At 41.5% G+C, this 18,799-nt stretch overlaps 1 protein-coding gene across 6 annotated transcripts in view; it reads left to right on the top strand.

Annotated features, from left to right (window-relative positions):
- IKZF2 (IKAROS family zinc finger 2) overlaps positions 1-18,799 on the top strand; it is a 108,349-nt gene that overhangs the window by 72,676 nt on the left and 16,874 nt on the right. Inside the window, exons 6-8 of one of the 6 annotated variants that reach the window (XM_054381490.1) lie at positions 5,388-5,393; positions 5,552-5,586; positions 16,117-16,156. The exons of the other annotated variants lie outside the window; for them this stretch is intronic. Of the exons in view, the coding sequence (XP_054237465.1) occupies positions 5,388-5,393; positions 5,552-5,586; positions 16,117-16,156 (81 nt within the window). The remainder of the gene's footprint in view (positions 1-5,387; positions 5,394-5,551; positions 5,587-16,116; positions 16,157-18,799) is intronic. 6 annotated transcript variants of the gene reach the window in all.

The raw sequence follows: 18,799 nt of genomic DNA, 5'->3' as shown, positions 1-18,799 counted from the left end.
GTAGACCCTGAAAGTACAGCAAATCTGGTAAAGTTCATCAAAGGTCTTTTCCAACCTAAATAATCCCGTGAATATTTATGTCTTCTGTTATTTCTGACCAGAATAGAGGATATCACGTAAAATATAAAAAGAAGAGTTTGAAAACTCTTTTGAAACTTGAAACCAGTTTCAACCCAGCATACTTAATGTTTAAATTGGAGTAAGTCTGAATATGTTTATATCTTTGTAAGAGGAAAGTGTTTTATATCAGATTCTCAGCTGATATGGATTGGAATTGCATCTCCTAAGCAAGGAGAGTTCTGCTGTTTTGCACCAGCTGAGAATATGGCCATGATTTCATAAATGCAAGACTGCCTTTTTTTTTTTTATATGTCCTTTTCTTCCTTAAATAATAGAATGCTATTAATCAAAAGCACCCCACTCTTTTTTCCTTCACAAAAATATTTTAAACTACTCATTTTTTTAATGGGAGGCAGAGTATGCAAGAAAGGAATTGAAGAATAAGTTTGTATCTTTTTTTTTTCCTCCCAGTTAGTTCGATCTGTGAATTTGAATGCACTTTGTTTGTGTCACCACTTAGTTGGTTGCACCTTCTCACTACTACCAGTTAGTCAAATTTTCCTGTGCTCAGTGCAGGGTTTTCATACAGTGAGACAGAAAAGGTGAAAAAATAAAGAAATGTACCTGCAAACAGAAATTAGGAGAAGTGTTCCAGAGATAATTGAAATAGTTAAAATTACTATTAACTTAAAAAAAAAAGAAAAAAAAGACAGCTTTTTTGCTTTGGATGAAGTTTTGTTCATGCTTGCAGATATTATTTGCTCTTTATTTGAAAGTGTTTCTAAGCATCACAATCCACATTTTGCCTCCCCTTCTTGTGCAGAATAACTTCTTAGTATATAAGTGTTCCCATGATGAGTGGTTAACAAAATATAACTCTGCATTCTGTAACACTGCTACTGTTTAACCCTAAATAATTAAGGCCTTACCTTGCAGTGATTTACTCCTTCAATTATTTGCCTTTTACTGACATGTGGAGTTCTGATGAACTTTGTGTCTGTTATTTTCCTCCCACACACAGCTTCTTTGATTTCAGGAATATAATGATGCCTTCAGGACATCAGTAAGATAACGCCTGGGAAGAGATTCATGTACAAAATTACGCTAAGAGTGGGCATGAGCCTCAAGGTACTTAACAGTACCTTTCAGATGTTGTCTTCAGAATTAACTCTATAGGTCCATAACAAAGATAACGCATGAGAGGTGCCCAAGGGGGCTTACAGAATGTGAGTGTAAGGACATGCTGGAGAGGGCTGGGGCAGCACTTGGAAGCTAATCCTCCTGCAGAATGCACTTGAGAAACCAGGAGGGATTGGCTTCACCTTGCCTAACTTTGGCTGCTCTTAAAGAGGAAAGCATCCAGGCAAAGCTGATCTCCTGATGGCAGTCACAGCCTACCTGCTATCTCACCCCAAGATATGCCCATCTTCATTATCTCTAGAACTGAGTAACTAGACAAAGGTAGATGCAAACCAGATGAGAGTAATTCTACTGTAGGCAATTAGTGAGTAAAATCCAGAAGTTTTAAGGAAGACAGTTGATCTGACAGATCAGTCTGATGGTTAAAGCACCTCCTGTACATAGAAAGATATGATGTACAGCCTGATGTTTTACCCTGAAAAGCCAGGCATCCTCAAATGGATGTGTAAAATTAGCAGTAATGTTTTGACATGAATTTCTCTTGAATCTAAAATGAAGCCAAATCAACCTTCCCCTCATAATGCTATTGTAAACTTAAATGCTTTGGGAGTTCATAAAAAAGTCAAGGCTGCAATGATGAGCAATCGTGAAGAGCCTGTAGAAAACATTAGTGCATTAGTTTTCAGAACAGGATTTGAGCCGTAAGCTGTAAATGAGAGATAGAATCACTTAGAAAAGGGAAAACAAAACAGGTTTTGATTGAGAACCATCCATCCATCCTTTGCACTAAGCAAGAATGGTTCTGTGGGCAAATTGTTTTGTGATTTTTGTGATTAAAAGACTGTCTCATCATGAAGACACAAACTGCAGCCTTTTCAGGCAACCTAAATTCTGGAATTTCCTGATTTTTCTCTTTACCTTGGCAACTTCAATCATGTTGCCTTACTGTGGGAGTATGTAACTGTTATTTGTATAGGAAAGCAGTTTCACTTTTTATTTCTTCCTAAAAAATGGGTAGTCAGATTATTATTTTTTCCAGTCCCAGAAGCTTTTCCTCACAATGCATTTTAAAATTTGTTTCCAAGCTGCCTCTTCCCTATTTAGAAAACACTTCTTTTCCCCCTTTTCTGCCTTTAATAAATATTTGCTTTTTTCTCCTCTTCTTCTGCCTGCGTTGTTCCTGCACATCGTTTGCCCAGCTCTTCAGTAGCACTGAACTAATGCTATCATTTTATTTGCAAAATAAAAGCAGTGAAGCATTTGTTTTGAAAATAAAGTCTTAGGCAAAAACTCCCAAAAACATAATCCTGGCAAACTATGTACAGTGTGCAAGATAAAAGACATGTATAATTAAAAAAGGTAAATGCCCTATTCATGGAAAAGCAGTTTAGTGGCTCTTTCTGTGTTTGCAAGTCTTTCTTATCGCTTCATCTCCGTGAAGACTTTCTTCTGAGCTCCTCCTGTGTGGTAGTGAGCCATTTGAGATGTCCTGCATGCCTGCAAGTGCATGGCTGTTGCAAAACTGACAAGTGATATCTGTGTGTGCAACTGTGCTCAGAGACAGAAGGAACCCAGTTCCTAATTCCAATAAAGTGCCTGACTCAGTACATGTTTGGGAGGCTTCTTCTACCTGTAAGTGTCCCAGTCCAGCTGAAAATTTGGATGAACAAGCACAGTGCTGGAATAAACAATGCTGTGCGTGAAGTCCTGCCTGTCAAAAGCCAGTGAAAATTATTGAAGCAGTGGCAAGGATGGTTATTAAGAATAATTAAGAGTCAAAGTTTTAAGCTGCTTTTTTCCATCTTGAAGAGACTTTTACCGTTATTAACTTCTCTACTCTCAAAAGGCCTAGTATCGACTCTGCTTACCATGTTTTTGAGGATGGGAACATCATAATTAGGATAATCTTGGGACCTGAAATTCTCATTACAGTCTGAGCTGGACTGACTCAAACACATTGTGAATTGCGGGGGGGGGGGGGGGAAATTAAATGTGCACAAGTAGGACACTGTCTGTGGAAAACTAAGAGAGTATACGAAGAGGTGAGGGGATCTTTTGCATACAAATCCCAGTTCTTCAAATAGATTAATAAACAGCATCTTCCCTCAGTTGTGATGAGCCAGTGGGCATTTATTCTGTTGATCTGATACTCAGAGCTCTATTTAATCAGTCAGAGCTGCTCTTCCTCTCAGGTTTTCTTATACTGTTTCAGTTAAACTCAGTGGAATTAACTTCATCACAAAATCATTTTGTGTTTTTCTTATCAGACTCCCTGTTCCAAACTGTTATTAGTATGTACACAATATTGCAGCACCTCTGCTTTCTTATTAATGCTTCCAGTACCTAGAGGCCTTCACTCTGTGTTGTAGAGTCACTAAAATCTCTGGTATTCTGCTTTCCATATTGTTTGTATATGCGTTTTTGGAAGGTAAAATCAAAATGTGTACTAGGATAAGAGTTTGGTATGCCAGAACTTTCAACCCCTGGGCATCCTTATTTAAAGTTTAATGCTGTGGTAGAGCCAACTTAGATCTCATGGTTTGCTAAAGCCCTATCTGAACCTGATTTTTGAAGTGGTGGAGTCGTCTTCACCTCCAGAGCACTACTGTGACTAGTACTAGTATCAGCTATAAAAAAAATCATCTTTTATGTGCTCAGATTTATCTCAGTATACAAGCTTTGTCATGCTAAGCCTTTTCTACACTCTATAATTATAACTGAGAAACCATCCTTAGTTTAAGATGCTGTAGCATCATGATCTTTACAGATGTTTATTTGGGCTTTGTTTTGGTGAGACCTTGTGAAAAGACATGGTTCCACCCAAAGCGAGAAGTATTCACTTCTTGAGAGTTGTACTTTCAAAATCCCATAAAGAATCCCTCTTAACCTGCGGTAGTTAAGCATCAGCCCAAGAGTTCTGTTTCTGCAGATAAGACAGAGAAACAGGAGATGTGGTCCTGGTAAGCAAAGGTAGATGTGCTGCCTACCAGCCTCATTAATCAATCTCTCTCCTAGGACTGGGTATCAGCTGTTTTTTTTTTTCCTTTTTTTCTTTTCCTGGTAGTTTCTGATGGTTTGCTTTGCTTTTGTTTTGTTGTTTGTGGAATTAGAGGTTTGGGGGTTTGGGTTGGCTGGGTTTTGTTTTGGGGTGCTTCTCTTTCTAGGAGCAGCAGGGGAGGTGTTTTTTTATTTTTTTTTTTTTCTCCCCCTTCTCCTCAAGGTTTGTGATTGAGATGACAGGAGAACACGCTTTGTACAGCTCCCTGCTTCTTGTAGTATCCCAGCGTAAGCAGGAGGTGGCCTGTTCCTAGTGCTCGGGGTCTGCCTGTGAATTGGCTGAGTAGAGAAAAACTCAACTAGTCTGCCAGTGATGGGAGATGCTAACACCATGGGAGTATCCGTGTTCTAAATACCAGTTCACAGTAAGACTGCGAGGTGCTAAGATTTATCGTGGTATCTGTGAGACAAGTCTTGTGCCTCCTGCTATATCTCTCGGTGGAACATGACCTTGCTATGTGTATACCACCAGCAGGTCTACCATCAAGTCTTTCATTTATCAGCAGAAAGAAGGCAGAGAGCAGGTCTGGAAGGAGGTTTCGTCATCTCTTCCTTTCCTTGATCATCTAAGTTTCTCCTCCTTAATGAGACAGGGTAGCAGAATTGTGTGTTTGGTGTCACACCAAGTCTCTGGACCCTTGGCAAGGAAGAGTTTTGTGTTAAGGCAGAAGGTCCTGCATCCCAAGAAGGGCAAGAATCCTGATGCCCTAACACTGCAGCTTCACCATGCAGCTAGGTTTCTCCAGGGCAGTTTTCTGTTCTGCAACACAATGAAGTTCTCACAAGGAGGGGACAGGATGTCCTTTGCCCCTTTCTTCAGACTTCCTGAATTTGCTGTCAGCTCATTCAGAAGGTCAGATAGTACCACAGATCTTAGGAGTAACTTTGGTCCTTGTTTGGATAGCATCTTCGTAGTGTAAGTTTCACATTAGATCATCCTTCATTAATTTTGACTGGTTCCTTTCATCCTGATGGAATGCCTGTGCCCAGATGGAAATGTGTGTTTGGGATGAGAATGCTGATGTTCGGTTTTCTGTCTCCCCTCCACGTTAGCAGTTCACATCCTGGCATCATCAGCCAGATTCTGTCCCTCTCTCTGTTGCCTTTGGGTATATGCACCCAGAACTAAGTGCCTGGTCCTGCCCTACTGGGCTGCTATTTGGAGAGAAAGCAGGCACCTCTCTACTGCTGGGTGATGTCAGTTCTTACACCAACCATGCTGTTTTGGAGGAGCACACAAGCCAGTGACTTCCTTTTTCCTCTGGGCTTTTATTCTGCCACAGTGCTATATGAGGAATTTCACTGGCATCAAGAAAGCAGACTAATGTTGTAAGACTTCTGCATATAGAGCAGCATGCCTAACCTGTGTTTTAAACATCCAGAGAGGCTGTTTCTGTCTCCTCCCTAGGGAGACAATTCCACTTCCCATCTGCTTTTTATAGCTGTGCCTCTCATCTTGATATTTAACCTAAACTATCCATTCTTCTGCTGCAGATTATTGCTCTTCTTAACACTGCCTTCTGTGACTGTGAGTAATTCCTGTGCTCAGTTTACTCTGTGATAGGTTGTAGTCATATGTCTGGCATTGATTCTGTTCTAGTCTGTCTTTATCTTACAGTCCTCTCATCTCCTCCGTTTTTTTTCTTTCATTGCTAATTTTGAATTTTTTGCTACTCTAATTTACTCAATTTATGAGGGACCTAAATTGCTAAGTCATTTTATGCTTTGGAAACACAGGCTAGTACAGATGCAGACCACTTAACCTCATCTCTGCCTCAGTTGCCTGTCAGTGAAATCAAAATAAAGAGCACTTCTCAACCTTGTCAAGATGGTGAGAGGGCAGCCTGCACAAATGGTTGCAAGGCGCACACATATTGCTGCAATGAAGGTCATGTCAGTATGTAGCAGAGTATTCCCGTGCTGCTGGTGCCCCTGCTGTATAGCATTGCATATTATCTCTTTGGATTTACTTTGCCTTTGTGCAATAGTGAAATGAGATAATTACAAAGTGGAAGGAATAATAACTTTGTATTGTTACCATAACCACTGAGATATTATATCCTGATAGCAGCATGATTATCTTAGACACAATAGTAAGGTGATTATTAATAATGCTAAAGGACTTACTACTTAGCCTGCAATTTTTATGTCTTGTTTCTTTTATGAACACTATCTGTTTCATCAGCCCAAAGCCTGTGTGAAGTGGTTATGTGTTGTTGCCTCATTGTTACCCATTTTTCAGTGACGGGAAAATGAAATAGGAAAAAAAAACCCATGAGACCCAATTTGCAAATTCAAGTACCTAAGCACTAAGGTAGTTTCGCTGGTTTTTCTGCACCAGAACAGCTATGGACAGGCTGAGAGGTGAGGGTCCAGTGCCTTAGGGATTGAAAGATACGTAGTCCTTTGTTTCTTTAAGATCAAGCTGTAGAGGCCTCTTTTGGCCTTGTTCTCTTTGTTATCAGAGATTGTTTCACAAATCCAGCATTTTTATGCTGAAGCTGGTGTATGTACATACAAAACTAGAATTAAGGTGTAAACACAGGCATTATCTGCCCAGGCTTCAGACTCTCTTTGAGAGCCCAGTGTCGCATTGCATTACATCAGTCTTGAGGGACATCAGGATTCCTCCTGCTCCAGAGGCAGTTTTCTGAGGTAGCAATGTTTTTTGCAGAACCAGAGGTCCAAGAGGTGCTTTTTTGGTGCACTTGAGATGAGGACATGGTTTTGATTTGACAAAGCCAAAGACCACTTCTTGCACATACTCTGAGCAGCAAAATACAACAGCAGCTCCAAGGAGGAAAAAGGTTGGAAAAAGTTGTGTGGGTTTGTTTTTTGGTTGTTTTGTGGGCTGTTTTTTTTCCACCCCCAAGAAAGTGATTTTTCAAGGGAAAAAAGATTTTCTGTATTGTCTCTGAGAAAATTCTGAGATCTTATTTACTACACAGCATTTGGCCTTTGCTAGCTCTTGAAGGAGTTTTTGAAACCTTTCAGCTTAAGAAAGTTTGAATTTTGGAATCAGTGTTTTGAGGCCATCTTTCACTGCTACGTCAGAGCTGGGTGTTGGGCCAGTGCAAATAGAGAACCGCCAGTGACTTTTTTTTTTTTTTCTTTACAGCATATGAGTGCTTTAAGTTGTAAGGAAGGGTTTATTTGCTATTTGGAAAGGAAGGTAAGAGAAACTAAAGTGGAGGGCCGGGGAGGGAATCACCCAGTTAACACCGTGCCATAGCAGGCCTGCAGAAAACTGCTGATGATATATTCTCCTGAGCTCTCAGCAACCTGTAATTATGAATTGGCTTACAGTTAAGATATTGATGGATATCACTCAAGAAGGAAAATGAGAATGTCTAAATTTCTTTACAGTGAACTTGTACTGAACTCTGTGTGACTCTCCTCCTATTTATAACCCTGTGTGAAGTTCAAGGAAACTTGTCCTGGAGGTTTCCCATGAGAGGGAACTGTGTTTTCACCTGACTAAAGCTTTCTGGATATTTTCCCATTTTTTATTTGATGTAAGTGTGAACTTTCTCCACCCTCTGCCCCTCCTTCCTTTCTGGAGTGGTTAGAGACGTTGATTACAGCCAGGATTACACAAGAGATGCCAGTTGCATACATGTTTTGCATAACTGTGCTGTGTTGATTTCAGACAGGGTGCCCCAAGTTCCCTCTGTGCCTTGCAACAGAGAGACAAGATCTCTATCTTCATTCCTGAAGCTCGAGAAATGCTGTTGAGGCCCTGCCTATTGAAACTTTGACAAAGAGTACCTGGATGGGACCCTCCCTGACCACACAGTTACCTGTATGGGGCAAAGCACTTTTTTTCAGAAAAGCCTGGGCTTTAAGGTTGCTTCCTTCTTTTTGTCTTAAATATGAAAGAGCTGCTGTTACCTCTGTGGGAAGTGCTGTGAAGGATTAGTGGGGCAGTGTAATTCAGTAGGATTTTCAGTGTAAATTCCCCAGGATGCTGTTGCTGCTGCCCTGAGACTTGTCCTACCCAGAGAGCCAGCTACTCTGTATTCAGGATGGGGAAAAGTGTGCTCCCCAAGCACATGTCCTTTCTGTCCCTTCCAGCAAGACAGGCATGAATGCTCTCACATGCTCAAAGATGTTCAAGAGCTCACGGTGAGGATCCTGAACAGAAAATTAAGGCAAATTTATCTTAGTGCTGATTTTGGGGCCAGTTCACCCTGACCTGTATTTTCAGAAGCACTGAGGTCTGCTGGATTTTGAGGCTTTGACAGTCCAAGCGTTAGCCTGTGTTTCCGTTCCTTTGGCTGGGAAATAGTCGCTTCCCTCCTCCAGCCTCTTTGGTTTGGAGTGGAAGTCTAGGTCAGCAGAGAATCTCCCCTGAGCCAAACAGGACTGAGACTGTTCTGAGCTGCCTATGGCACAGTACCTGTCTCAGAGGTAGGCAGAGGCCAGACGATTAAAGGCTTCAGGCTCTTCCTAGAAAATAAATCACATGCAAAGGATACACGGCTGAGAATCTGACGATGAGATTTTTGTATAGAAAAGCGACATGGGCCATAGACTCTCACTTGGATACCCTTCATGTGCATGCATTTTGCTCGTCTCCTTGGAGACAGAGGCTTGTCTGAGAGCAGCTAGCCTTGGCTAGGACAGGCCTGACATTTCTGGTTTGTGGGATGAAGCTGTGCTGCTGAATTTTCCAGCAGCCACAGGGGCATGATTTGATACAAGCATAAGCAGTTTTGTATGAGGTTATCGAATGAGCGTCTCTCACTTATACACCTCTCTGGGGACACCATTCAAATCCCTGGTGTGAAAGACATGTTTGAAGATCCCCAGGGAGAACCTAGTGATCCCAGTCCATCAGATATCAGAAACATTTGTGAAATTTCTCCCTTCCCTTTCCTTCTTACAAAGAGCTGAGTCAGCAGGACTGGCATGTCTGGAACTCTGTGGCACCATGAGCAGGCAGTCTGCCAGCTGCATTACATACCGCATCCAAAGGAACACGTCACTCCCCTCTCTCTCCCCTTTTTTTTTTTCTCCCACCCTTTGCAATCTCCACCCTCTCCCTATTATTTTTCCTTGTTGATCCGTGTAGGTGAGTCAGAGAAACCTGCTCATCCACAACCTGTTCCTTCTTGCCAAATCCTGGAGCAGCACTCCCAGTTCTTGTTAGGTGTCAGGAATAGGTTATGAAAATAAAGGCTGATACAGGCAGCGTTCCTGGGTATAGAGCACATACTGTAAATGAAAATGAAATGTTGTGCTTCTAATAGAGTGATGTCTTTTGTAGGAGGCACTTTATTCTGTGATTCATATATAATATTAGTTTTCTTCCTATAAAACACCAGGATGGAATAGCAAAATTATTTAAGGCATAAGTAAGAGCACATTTAGGGAGAAAAGCCATCTTAACTCCACTGAATTTTTAAACAACAGGAGAGTGAAGGATTTCTAATAGGAAAATAGGTGTTTCATGAAACTGGCTTTGAACAAAATGACTGAACTTTTTATATCAATTGCAGCAGTACGAATCTGAAGAAACTCTACCGGCATGATTCCTTCAGAGTTCATGCTATTGCTGTCTTTCTAAACCCAGGAACTAAAAAAATCATATATCTGGGTCCCTTAGATCATAGACACTGTCAAAAGAGGACAGTGAAAGGTGATAGATTGGCTTTTTTATTTACCTTGTAATATTTATTTCATGAATAAGGAAGGAGCACTAAGTTTTCTCTTCAGTTAACTGTCTCCAGGAGCTGGCGTCGAAGGAGAGCCTATAGTATCATATCTGACTTAGGGTGAAACTGCAGATGTTGGTAATGCTGTAGGATCAGGTCTACATATTCATAGCTACATTTCCAATGAGTGGCATCAAAGGAATGATTTTTGGCATGTTTTGTTGGAATGAAGCTGCTCGGCTTCAAAGAATATATCATCCACCAGAAAAAGTACTTTGACTTTGCATGCCACTGTAAAATGTCCACATTAGCTATATTGTGAAACACGTATCTATTATGTTCATATCATTAGTCTTCTACAATCAATGAGTTTGTCCCAAGGCCTAATGATGAGCCAGATTCAGGAGACTGCAAGTCCAGTTTCGGTTGAGGTGCATGAGATTTTTGCCTTGGTCAACATGAAGTCCAGGACTGGCTTGACCTGGCCAGTGTACAGTCCTTGTGATAGGAACACGCTATTGGTGAAGAGAAGGAAAACGGCCATTTTGTGTCAGGAAATATATACCTCATAGTGAGAGACAGTCACTTCTCAGATTGTTGAAGCCCAAGATGAGCAGGCAGCAGGGTTTAGTGCCCAACCACCTTTTGCAGAGGATGAACCAAGAGTATAGACAAAAGGGACTTGTCAAAGGTGTTCAAGCCATCAGTGTCACAGGTAGGAATGAACCCAGATGTCATAAACTTGTCTGCTGACTCAGTTACATGACTGAGGTGTAAGAAAAAAAATACTTTTCTTCTTCCAGGTATTCAGAAATTAGAGGTTTTACACTCTTTCACTCTTGATTCAGATCTCTCAGAGAAAAGACCTCTTTCTAATAGCCTAGTGGAACAATCAGTATGAATTTTTGTTTGGAGTTTTATCCACCCGGGAATCCAATTAAGGACTTTTAGAGTTTCCTAAATTCCCCAGTTTTACAGGAAACCTTTTTAGAGTATTTATGGCTGTTCAGAGAGCTCTGTTTTGTATTCTTCAGCTTTTCTGTCTTTACTTTCAGCTTAAGTAGTTGCTTTTTCTTTCCTTCTTTCCGTTTTCTTCCTTCTGGTTTAATTTCACACCCATCGTTAATTTTCTTTCATTTTGTCTGCCTCCTTTTCAGCCACAATAACAGTTTCTGAATCTGTCCAGGGCTTGTAGTGCAAAACTAATCGCACCAAAAAAGAAATGTGTTAAACCTCCAAATCTATTCTCCCTCCCTTCTCATTCTCTCCTCTGATCAAACTTAAACATTCCTCTGCTTTAGGAAGTGATCTGGAACTGTTATTTATTTTTTTGTGTGTTACAAATTTTTTTTTTTAAATTGCATTTAGGGAAGACACTGAAGCTAACAGGAATTGCTGCATTTTAATACCCAGAGAAGATTAAGGTGGCTTCACTGTCAGAAATAGGCACTTGATGTAGAGGTTTGTGCTAGACCAGAGGCTGTCCAGTGTACCAGATTCATCTCTCAGAGAGTTAACGGATCCCATCACCCTTTAAATGATATCTTTACCGTTAACTTTCATTGTGCTAAGAATTGTTTTTATGCAATACGTTCCTGACTCTGCTTGCCAAATACTGTGGCTAACTTTGAATGTGGAACAGTGAAGACCACAAGTGTTGGTGATGAGCATGGTGGGGAAAGGAGGCATCTGCCCAGCCCTGGCAGATTCATTTGCCTTGATGAAGCTGGAATATATGCTCTGGATGTCGGGAAGAGCATTTGGGGGCAATGAGCTAGCCCAAAAAAGCCTCATTCTGCAGGAGCCTTTAGCATATAATTTTTTTCTGAAGTATGCTGCACAGCTTGGCACTGTCTGCTTTAGAGAATTCCCACCCTTATTTCAGGCTCCTCTGTAACATTGGCAGTAAATATATATGTTGTCAGGCAGAGAGCAACAGGAGAAGATGGGAAAAGCTGCATAGGTAAAAGGAGTCAGTCAGCTCTTTTTCTGTTTGACCTCGTTTGACATCTGTGCAAGACATGACAAAACCACATGCTTGAACAGCAGATATCTATGAGGGTAATACAAAGGCATGGGCTGCACTGGTTCTTGGGCAGAAAAGCAAGTAGGAATAAAAATTCTCGTGTCCCGAAGGAGCCCATTAGCTTCATAGTCTGACCTGGTTTTGGAAGCAAGGTTCTCTTCACTGCTGGCCTTGATCAAAATAAGTGAAAACTCCTAACTTCAGTGGTTTGGAAAAGAAGAGGACCTGTCAATATTATTCCTCCCATGTTGCTATTATCTTCATGACAGCTTGCTGTTAATAGTCTGTTTCCAAAACTTTGTTTCTGACAGTGACAAGAAAAGGGAAAACTTACGTATGTAAAGGGAAATTGGAGCATGTTCTTCCTATCTCCTAATATGAGGCAGAAAATTGAAAGGTGTCAGGTGCTAAAAGAAATGCGTTTTCTTGTGCAGGAGTGTGTAAGTGGAACGGCAGAATTCACTGCCATGGGATGAGAAGAAATGAGCTAGAGTTAAGGGCATATTCAGTGGTTTTATGCAGAATAAAACTATTTAGAGCTATAGTGAAAGATAAACCTCGTGTATTCTGTCTGTCTCCCTTTGCTTATGTAGTATAAACTAACAGGTAACACTATGCTTGCTTCATATAACTCATAGGTTCTGTTGGCTTCATAATGCTACAGGTCTTCAGCAAGATGTGCAAGGGGGCTGCACTTACAATCAATATAAACTATAAGCAGCTGATGTAAATTGACTTCAGGATATTGCTTCCATTGGTACTGCCTACAAATCTGGCCCAACAACTACACTTTTTCTGACACAAAGTGGGGGAAGCAAACAACCTCCCCCCCTAAAAAAAAGGAAAGCACTTCTCAAGGGAGTGTTTGTCCAGCAGCATTCCTGATCTGCACTGATACCCACACCCTGCACTGCTCTGTGTGTGAGCTGTTCCTCTGCCAGCAGTTGGTCTCTCCTGATCTCTGCTTGCAATGACATGTGGATTTCCAGTCACCTCCTTAAATTCCTGCTAAGCTGTGGCATTGATGGGGAGCAGACAGGACAGGGCAGAGAAGAATAACAGACCAACCTAAATTATTTTCACTTTTCCTACTCGCTCCATTGCTGGAGCAGTGTTAAAATGAAGTGAAGGCAACAAGTACATTTGGGGAAGTTTGTTGTGTGAATCAATTAATGCTCTGCTTACTAAGTCAGCTTTAATATAATGTTAAAGGTCTGAAGGGGAGTGGAAAGTAAAGAGCTGGTACATACAATTAAGGTTCAGCCTCTGTCTTAAGCCAGTTCCCACCCACATCCAGATACATTGGAAGCATTGCAGGGAGGAGGCTCCTTTCCAATGTCACCTCTCATATTCATTCCAGGGCCTCTCCCCTTTTAAAGGTAAGCTGCGTAAACCTGGCTGTCTTTAAGCAATTTTGAAGCTGGCCAGGTGGTGAAATACCCAGCTATTTTTTGTGAACTTCCTGGTTCATGTTAATTTATCTCACCACCAAAGTGCTATTTAAAGACTTCCATTTTTAATAATATTTAACTATTTCAGAGTTGGTGTAAAATTCCTGGGAACCACACCAGTGCCAGGAGTGCCTGGAGGACTGGGAAATGTTGGTAGGGGACAAGGACAGTGTGCCCAACTCAGTGGCCACACAGTGCAAGTGCAGAACATTTGCACTTTAAATTCTCAAGTATGTGTAAGGGGTAATCCAAAAGCAATATTGCCATTAATATAAACTAAAAAATCAGTGTCAGCTGCCTTTTGCCAGCTTGGAAGCTTTTAGGTTGAAGGAAATAAAGGTAAGCTGGGAGAAATATATGAAGAGAGCCTTTGTATGGTGTATGTTTCTGGGGCCATGGAACTGAAGCAAGTAATCACGAATTTAATCATTTGCAGAACTAATTACAACATTAGTGTCCATATCTATTTGATTTAGTATGTGATTTATTTACATGGTTTAATACAGGTACATTTTCCTTCATTTTTCACGTGTATATAGGTACAACATACAAACCTGAACTGTTTTGCAATTGTGTTGCAAAAGAAGAAAATGAGATGCAAGATTCTTGTTTTTCTAATTATTTAATGGATGCTGAAAGACTGTGGCAGGAGTCCTGCAAGTATCTGGACAGTTGGGGAGATTTCAGTAATTCTGTGACTGTGCCAATGAAACAGGAGTTGGCTTGTTTGTTTGTTTGTTTGTTAAACTTCTGGCACAAAATTGCCACCTACTTATTTATAACCCTTGTGGCAGATTGGAATGTTGTTTTATCTGTAAAATCCAGCAGATTGGTTAATAAATAAACACAATCTGATGAATCAGATTAAATAGCAGAGCCTCCAGTAGCTGCAAGACAAATTGTTATAAACTATTAAAGTCATAAAAGGCTGCAAACAGAACCACCTTGAAGGTACAAATAAGGACCTCAAACCCTTAGCTCTCATGCACAAGCACTAATGTCTACTGATTTACACCAGATTGTGGCCTCTCATTTCATATGTTCAGAAGGTACAGATGCTTGAAAGTTTGTCCTGAATAGTGTGTTACTTTGTTTTCCACATGTGCATTTTTTTGTGATCTGTTCTAGCCCAAATGCAGCAGTGGTGAAGTCTTTGGCGTTTGCATATAGTCTGTTTAATCCTACTTGCTGCAGAAGATCAAGGGAGGACAGAACACTAGTGCAGTATTTCACTGCTAGCTGCTTATTTTACAATACCATAAACAACTGGCAGGTAGATGCAGGTGTCAAGCTGCTGAACTGTGCCCTGAAGATATTTATATGAAAGACAGGTATGCCTAGAAGACAAAGGGTGTGTAGGTGCAATGTTTTGCCATCGTTTGACTGTGTGCTGATGTACCTCAAATATGTAGTGGTGTTTCTCTGCTAGCCGGGCTACTCTAGTAGCACGTGGTTGCTGTTGGCAGAAATAACTTCACCATTGACTGCTGCTGTGCAAAAAGCCAGGACAAGCCATTTTTTCATTTGATGAGAGGCTGATCAAGTGTTGTGCAGTCATATATATGCACAAGTATTACAGGCTTGAAAAGTGGGCCAACAGGCTTGAGAGGTAGACCAGTGCAAATTGCGTGAGATTCAACGAGTCAAAGTGCAAGGTCCTGTGTCTGAATTGGGCCAGTCCCAAGCACAAATACAGGCTTGGTGCAGAGTGGGTAGAGAGTAGCTCTGAAGGAAGACACTTTAGTATTGATTGATGAGAAGCTCAACATGAGCTGGCAGTGCACTCATGCAGCCCAGAAGGCAAATCATATCCTAGACTGCATCAAGAGGAGTGTGGCCATTGGGTCAAGAGAAGTGATTCTTCCCCTTTACTCTGCTCTTCTGAGACCCCACCTCAAACACTGTGTCCAGTTCTGGTGTCCACATCATAAGAAGGACACAGCTGTTCAAGTGAGTACACAGGAGGGCCACAAAGATGATCCAAGGGGTGGAACACCTCTGCCTATGAGGATAGGCTGAGGGAGCTGGGGTTATTCAGTCTAGAGGAGAGAAGACTCTGTAGGGACCTTACAGGTGTCTCTCCATACCTGAAGGGAGCCTACAGGAAGGCTAGGGAGGGACTTTTCGTAAGGATGTCTATCAATAGGACAAGGGGGAATGGCTTTGAGCTGAGGGAGAGCAGGTTTAGACAGGATCTTAGGAACAAGTTCTTCAGTACAAGGATGGTGAGACTCTAGAATGGGTTGCCCAGAGAGGTTGTGGATGTCGCCTCCCTGGGGACCGTTCAAGGCCAGGTCAGATGAGGCCTAGAGCAGCTGAGTATAATTGAGAGCTCTACTTGCCCATGGCTGGGAGACTGGAGTAGATGGTCTCTAAGGTTGCTTACAACCTGAGCCATTCTTGAAGATTAAGAAAATTTTTTCATAATGTGATTAGAGATTTTATTCTTTCTGAAAATCAGACTGCTTTGCGACGTCAGTGTTTGGGCACTCAGCAGTGGAGGTACTTCACACAGCATGTCACAAGCCTATGTGTTTGTGTGCTCTAGCAGCCTGGAGCCTTATTTTAGATGTTTACTTGTTGTGACTTCTTCATGCAGGTTGTCTTGGACAATCTCAGATTGGTTGTGGGACTTGCTGTTATTTCTGAATTCCAATATATACTGACGTGTGTGTGTATGTGTAATCTCCCAGGAATAAAAAAAAAAAAAAAAAAGGCAACAAAGCAAAGATCGCCCATGAATTTCAATGAACACATTTACAGTCATTAAGCACAGCGGCGAGATACAGCATCAGAGTGGGAGGTAGCTTCTTTTGCGAAGCTACGTGCTGCTTAGAGCCAGCATGGGCTTAGGTCTCACTTTAATTTTTTGTGTGATTAATTCGTTCAGGGGTCTATTATTCATGTAAATATTTTTGTGTGTGAAGCTTTGAGCTAGGCAGCTCTAGAAAAGCCAAAGTGTGCTCTTTAATTACAGTAGCAACCTAGGGGGACCGCGTCTCTTCTGCAGTCTCAGCCCTCCTGCTGAAACCTCAGTGCTTCCTCGTCTCTCCCTGGCTCTGGCAATTGCTTCCTGGGCTCGGGAAGCTGGAAGTGGGAAGGAGCACAGCAGCTATTTTAGCCACCTTCTTGTAACTATGGCACACTGTCTTTTATTGTCCTGTGTGCTGTTAAATGTCAGCAAGCTCAGGGGCATTTTACATTTCCCAGGACTGACCATTTCATGGCCAGAAATGACACCATGCCTGCAAATTGCCTTATACGCATATTTGTTTTTTTCTTTCTAATTTGATTTTCTTATTCCTGCTTGATCCTCTACACTGTGCCATCCTAAATATCTCCTCCTGCTCTTTAATGTTCACTCCCATATCTAATAAAATCACAGTGTATTATTAAGACTTTAATTTTTCAGTAGAAATACGGGCCCTATTTTTCTGTGCTTACCTCCTTGTGTGAGCCTCACCAAATTAGCCTCTCTGCATCTCGCACAGTGCATAAATTCATTTACATGCTGTGAAGAAGGGAATTATTACCTTAATCATATGTATGAATAATTGAAGCACAGGAAATCAGAATAACTTGCCTGCAGTCACAAAATCTGTAGCATAACTAAGAGTTGAACCCTACGCTCCCTAGTCCCAACCCTGTGCCTTAATTGTATTTCTTAACTCACTGTTAAAACTGATCTTACTGTGATAAGTCCTGTTCAAGGCAAAGGGCTGCTTTGTGGTAGGCAATATGTAACTGCCTCTCCCATGCAGCTTCCAGTTTTGGGGAAGAAATGACAAATTAGTACTGGTTATAAGCATGAGAGACAATTCTGCAGCCTCACTGATAGGTGTAAGTATCAGCCCAAAAGAACATTTTGATTTCTTTGCTGCTGCTTGAGAAACCTTCAATAGGAGAGTACTGGGGTTTCCCCCAACTCTGGGGTGTGAGGGGTCGAGTGGGAGTTCAGATTTTACAGAAATAAGTCATGCTCAATGTGCTGCTATCAGACTTCCTTGGACCAAAAGTAGCTACCTCAGATGGTCACATAGTTCAGAAATTTTGGCTGGCTTCCCTTCCAAGGCCCTGGTAGTGCAATAATGAAAATATAGTAGAGTTCTGGTACAAAGCTCAGTGTAAGTCTCTAGTCCCTGGCTTGGGCTAATGCAGGTCCCTTGGCTGTAGTAGTAGTTGAGCTGTCACAGTGACCTGGGATGTGGGCTGGTGGACAGGCGAAAGGTCTGCTCTGCACTGTTGCAGAGGATAACGTGGTACCTGAAGTAGGGAAATGTAGGGGAGTAATTAATCTTGACTGCTGAAGCTGGTGTATGTTTTGTCAGTGGTCCTAATGGAGGGAGGATTTTAGCTCAGAGAAGTGTATTATTGCTCTTAACTTGTTCTGTAAGTCTTTCTCATGTTATGTGCTTATGGCAAGGTATTATCTGGGATGCCTTCTTATTTCCCTTTGATTTACTTTATATTCTGCTATGCACTCCCATCTCTTTTGAGAACAAAATGCTGCAAGAATGCCTTGCGGGCTCTTTCTCTTTCACTGACCTTTTTTTTTTTTTTTTATGACTTTAAAGAAGTTTCCCTAGGCCCAAGTCTGCTTTCTGTCTTGAATATTGACCTTAGAGTTACACCATCTCATTGTCGCTGCACGCAGACTTCTTGGCTATCAAAGTTCACCCACAGTATTCCTGACTCGGAAACACCTTGCCTTTTATGTCATCCTCTTCCCCCTCCTCCCTCCAATTTCAAAAGCAAACTCTGAATTTCAACACGTGGTTTACCTGTTTCATGGTAAAAATTGTTCTTCAAATTGAAATGTGTTGTTTTCACTGTGACTGTCATAGTATTTTCCATTTGAGGCTGAGACTCCACTGTGGGGTTTTCATGCCACATTGTCATCTGCACAAATCTGAGCTTAAATGCATGGAAATTCTGACATTTCAGGAAGAAATATAAAGTGTTTTTTGCCATTCATCAAGTTAGCTTGTTCATAGGTGTGGCCACTGGGATTTGCCCAGTGCCCTGGTCTTTCCCAGTTTAACAAGTGATTGAAGATTTCTCAAGATTTTGCGCTACTTTGCATTCGCTGTATTGTATCATTTCTTTGAGAATGAGTGATGGTAATTTTTTTTTTTATCAGATTTCTTACCCTGAAAAGGTGATAAAGGAAGAATTACCTCAAACTAGGGTTTTCCAAACTGACTTTAGGTACTGCTACCATCGGCAGCGCTTGTTACATACCACACCAACTGGAGTCTGTGTACCATGGTCTACAGTGAAAACCTCAGAGAAACAGCTTCATACCAAGCATGCTGAACCAAACTTTCAGTGGCGTCACAGTGGAAATAGTTCCGTGGTGGAAAGAGCTGCCTTTAGTGGAGGCTTGGAGAGGTTTTTGGTAGACACTG

Source organism: Indicator indicator, chromosome 5 (assembly GCF_027791375.1).
Source record: "Indicator indicator isolate 239-I01 chromosome 5, UM_Iind_1.1, whole genome shotgun sequence".
Classification (NCBI taxonomy): Eukaryota; Metazoa; Chordata; class Aves; order Piciformes; family Indicatoridae; genus Indicator; species Indicator indicator.
Note: the sequence above shows the minus strand (reverse complement) of the source record. Positions and strands in the feature narration are given on the sequence as shown.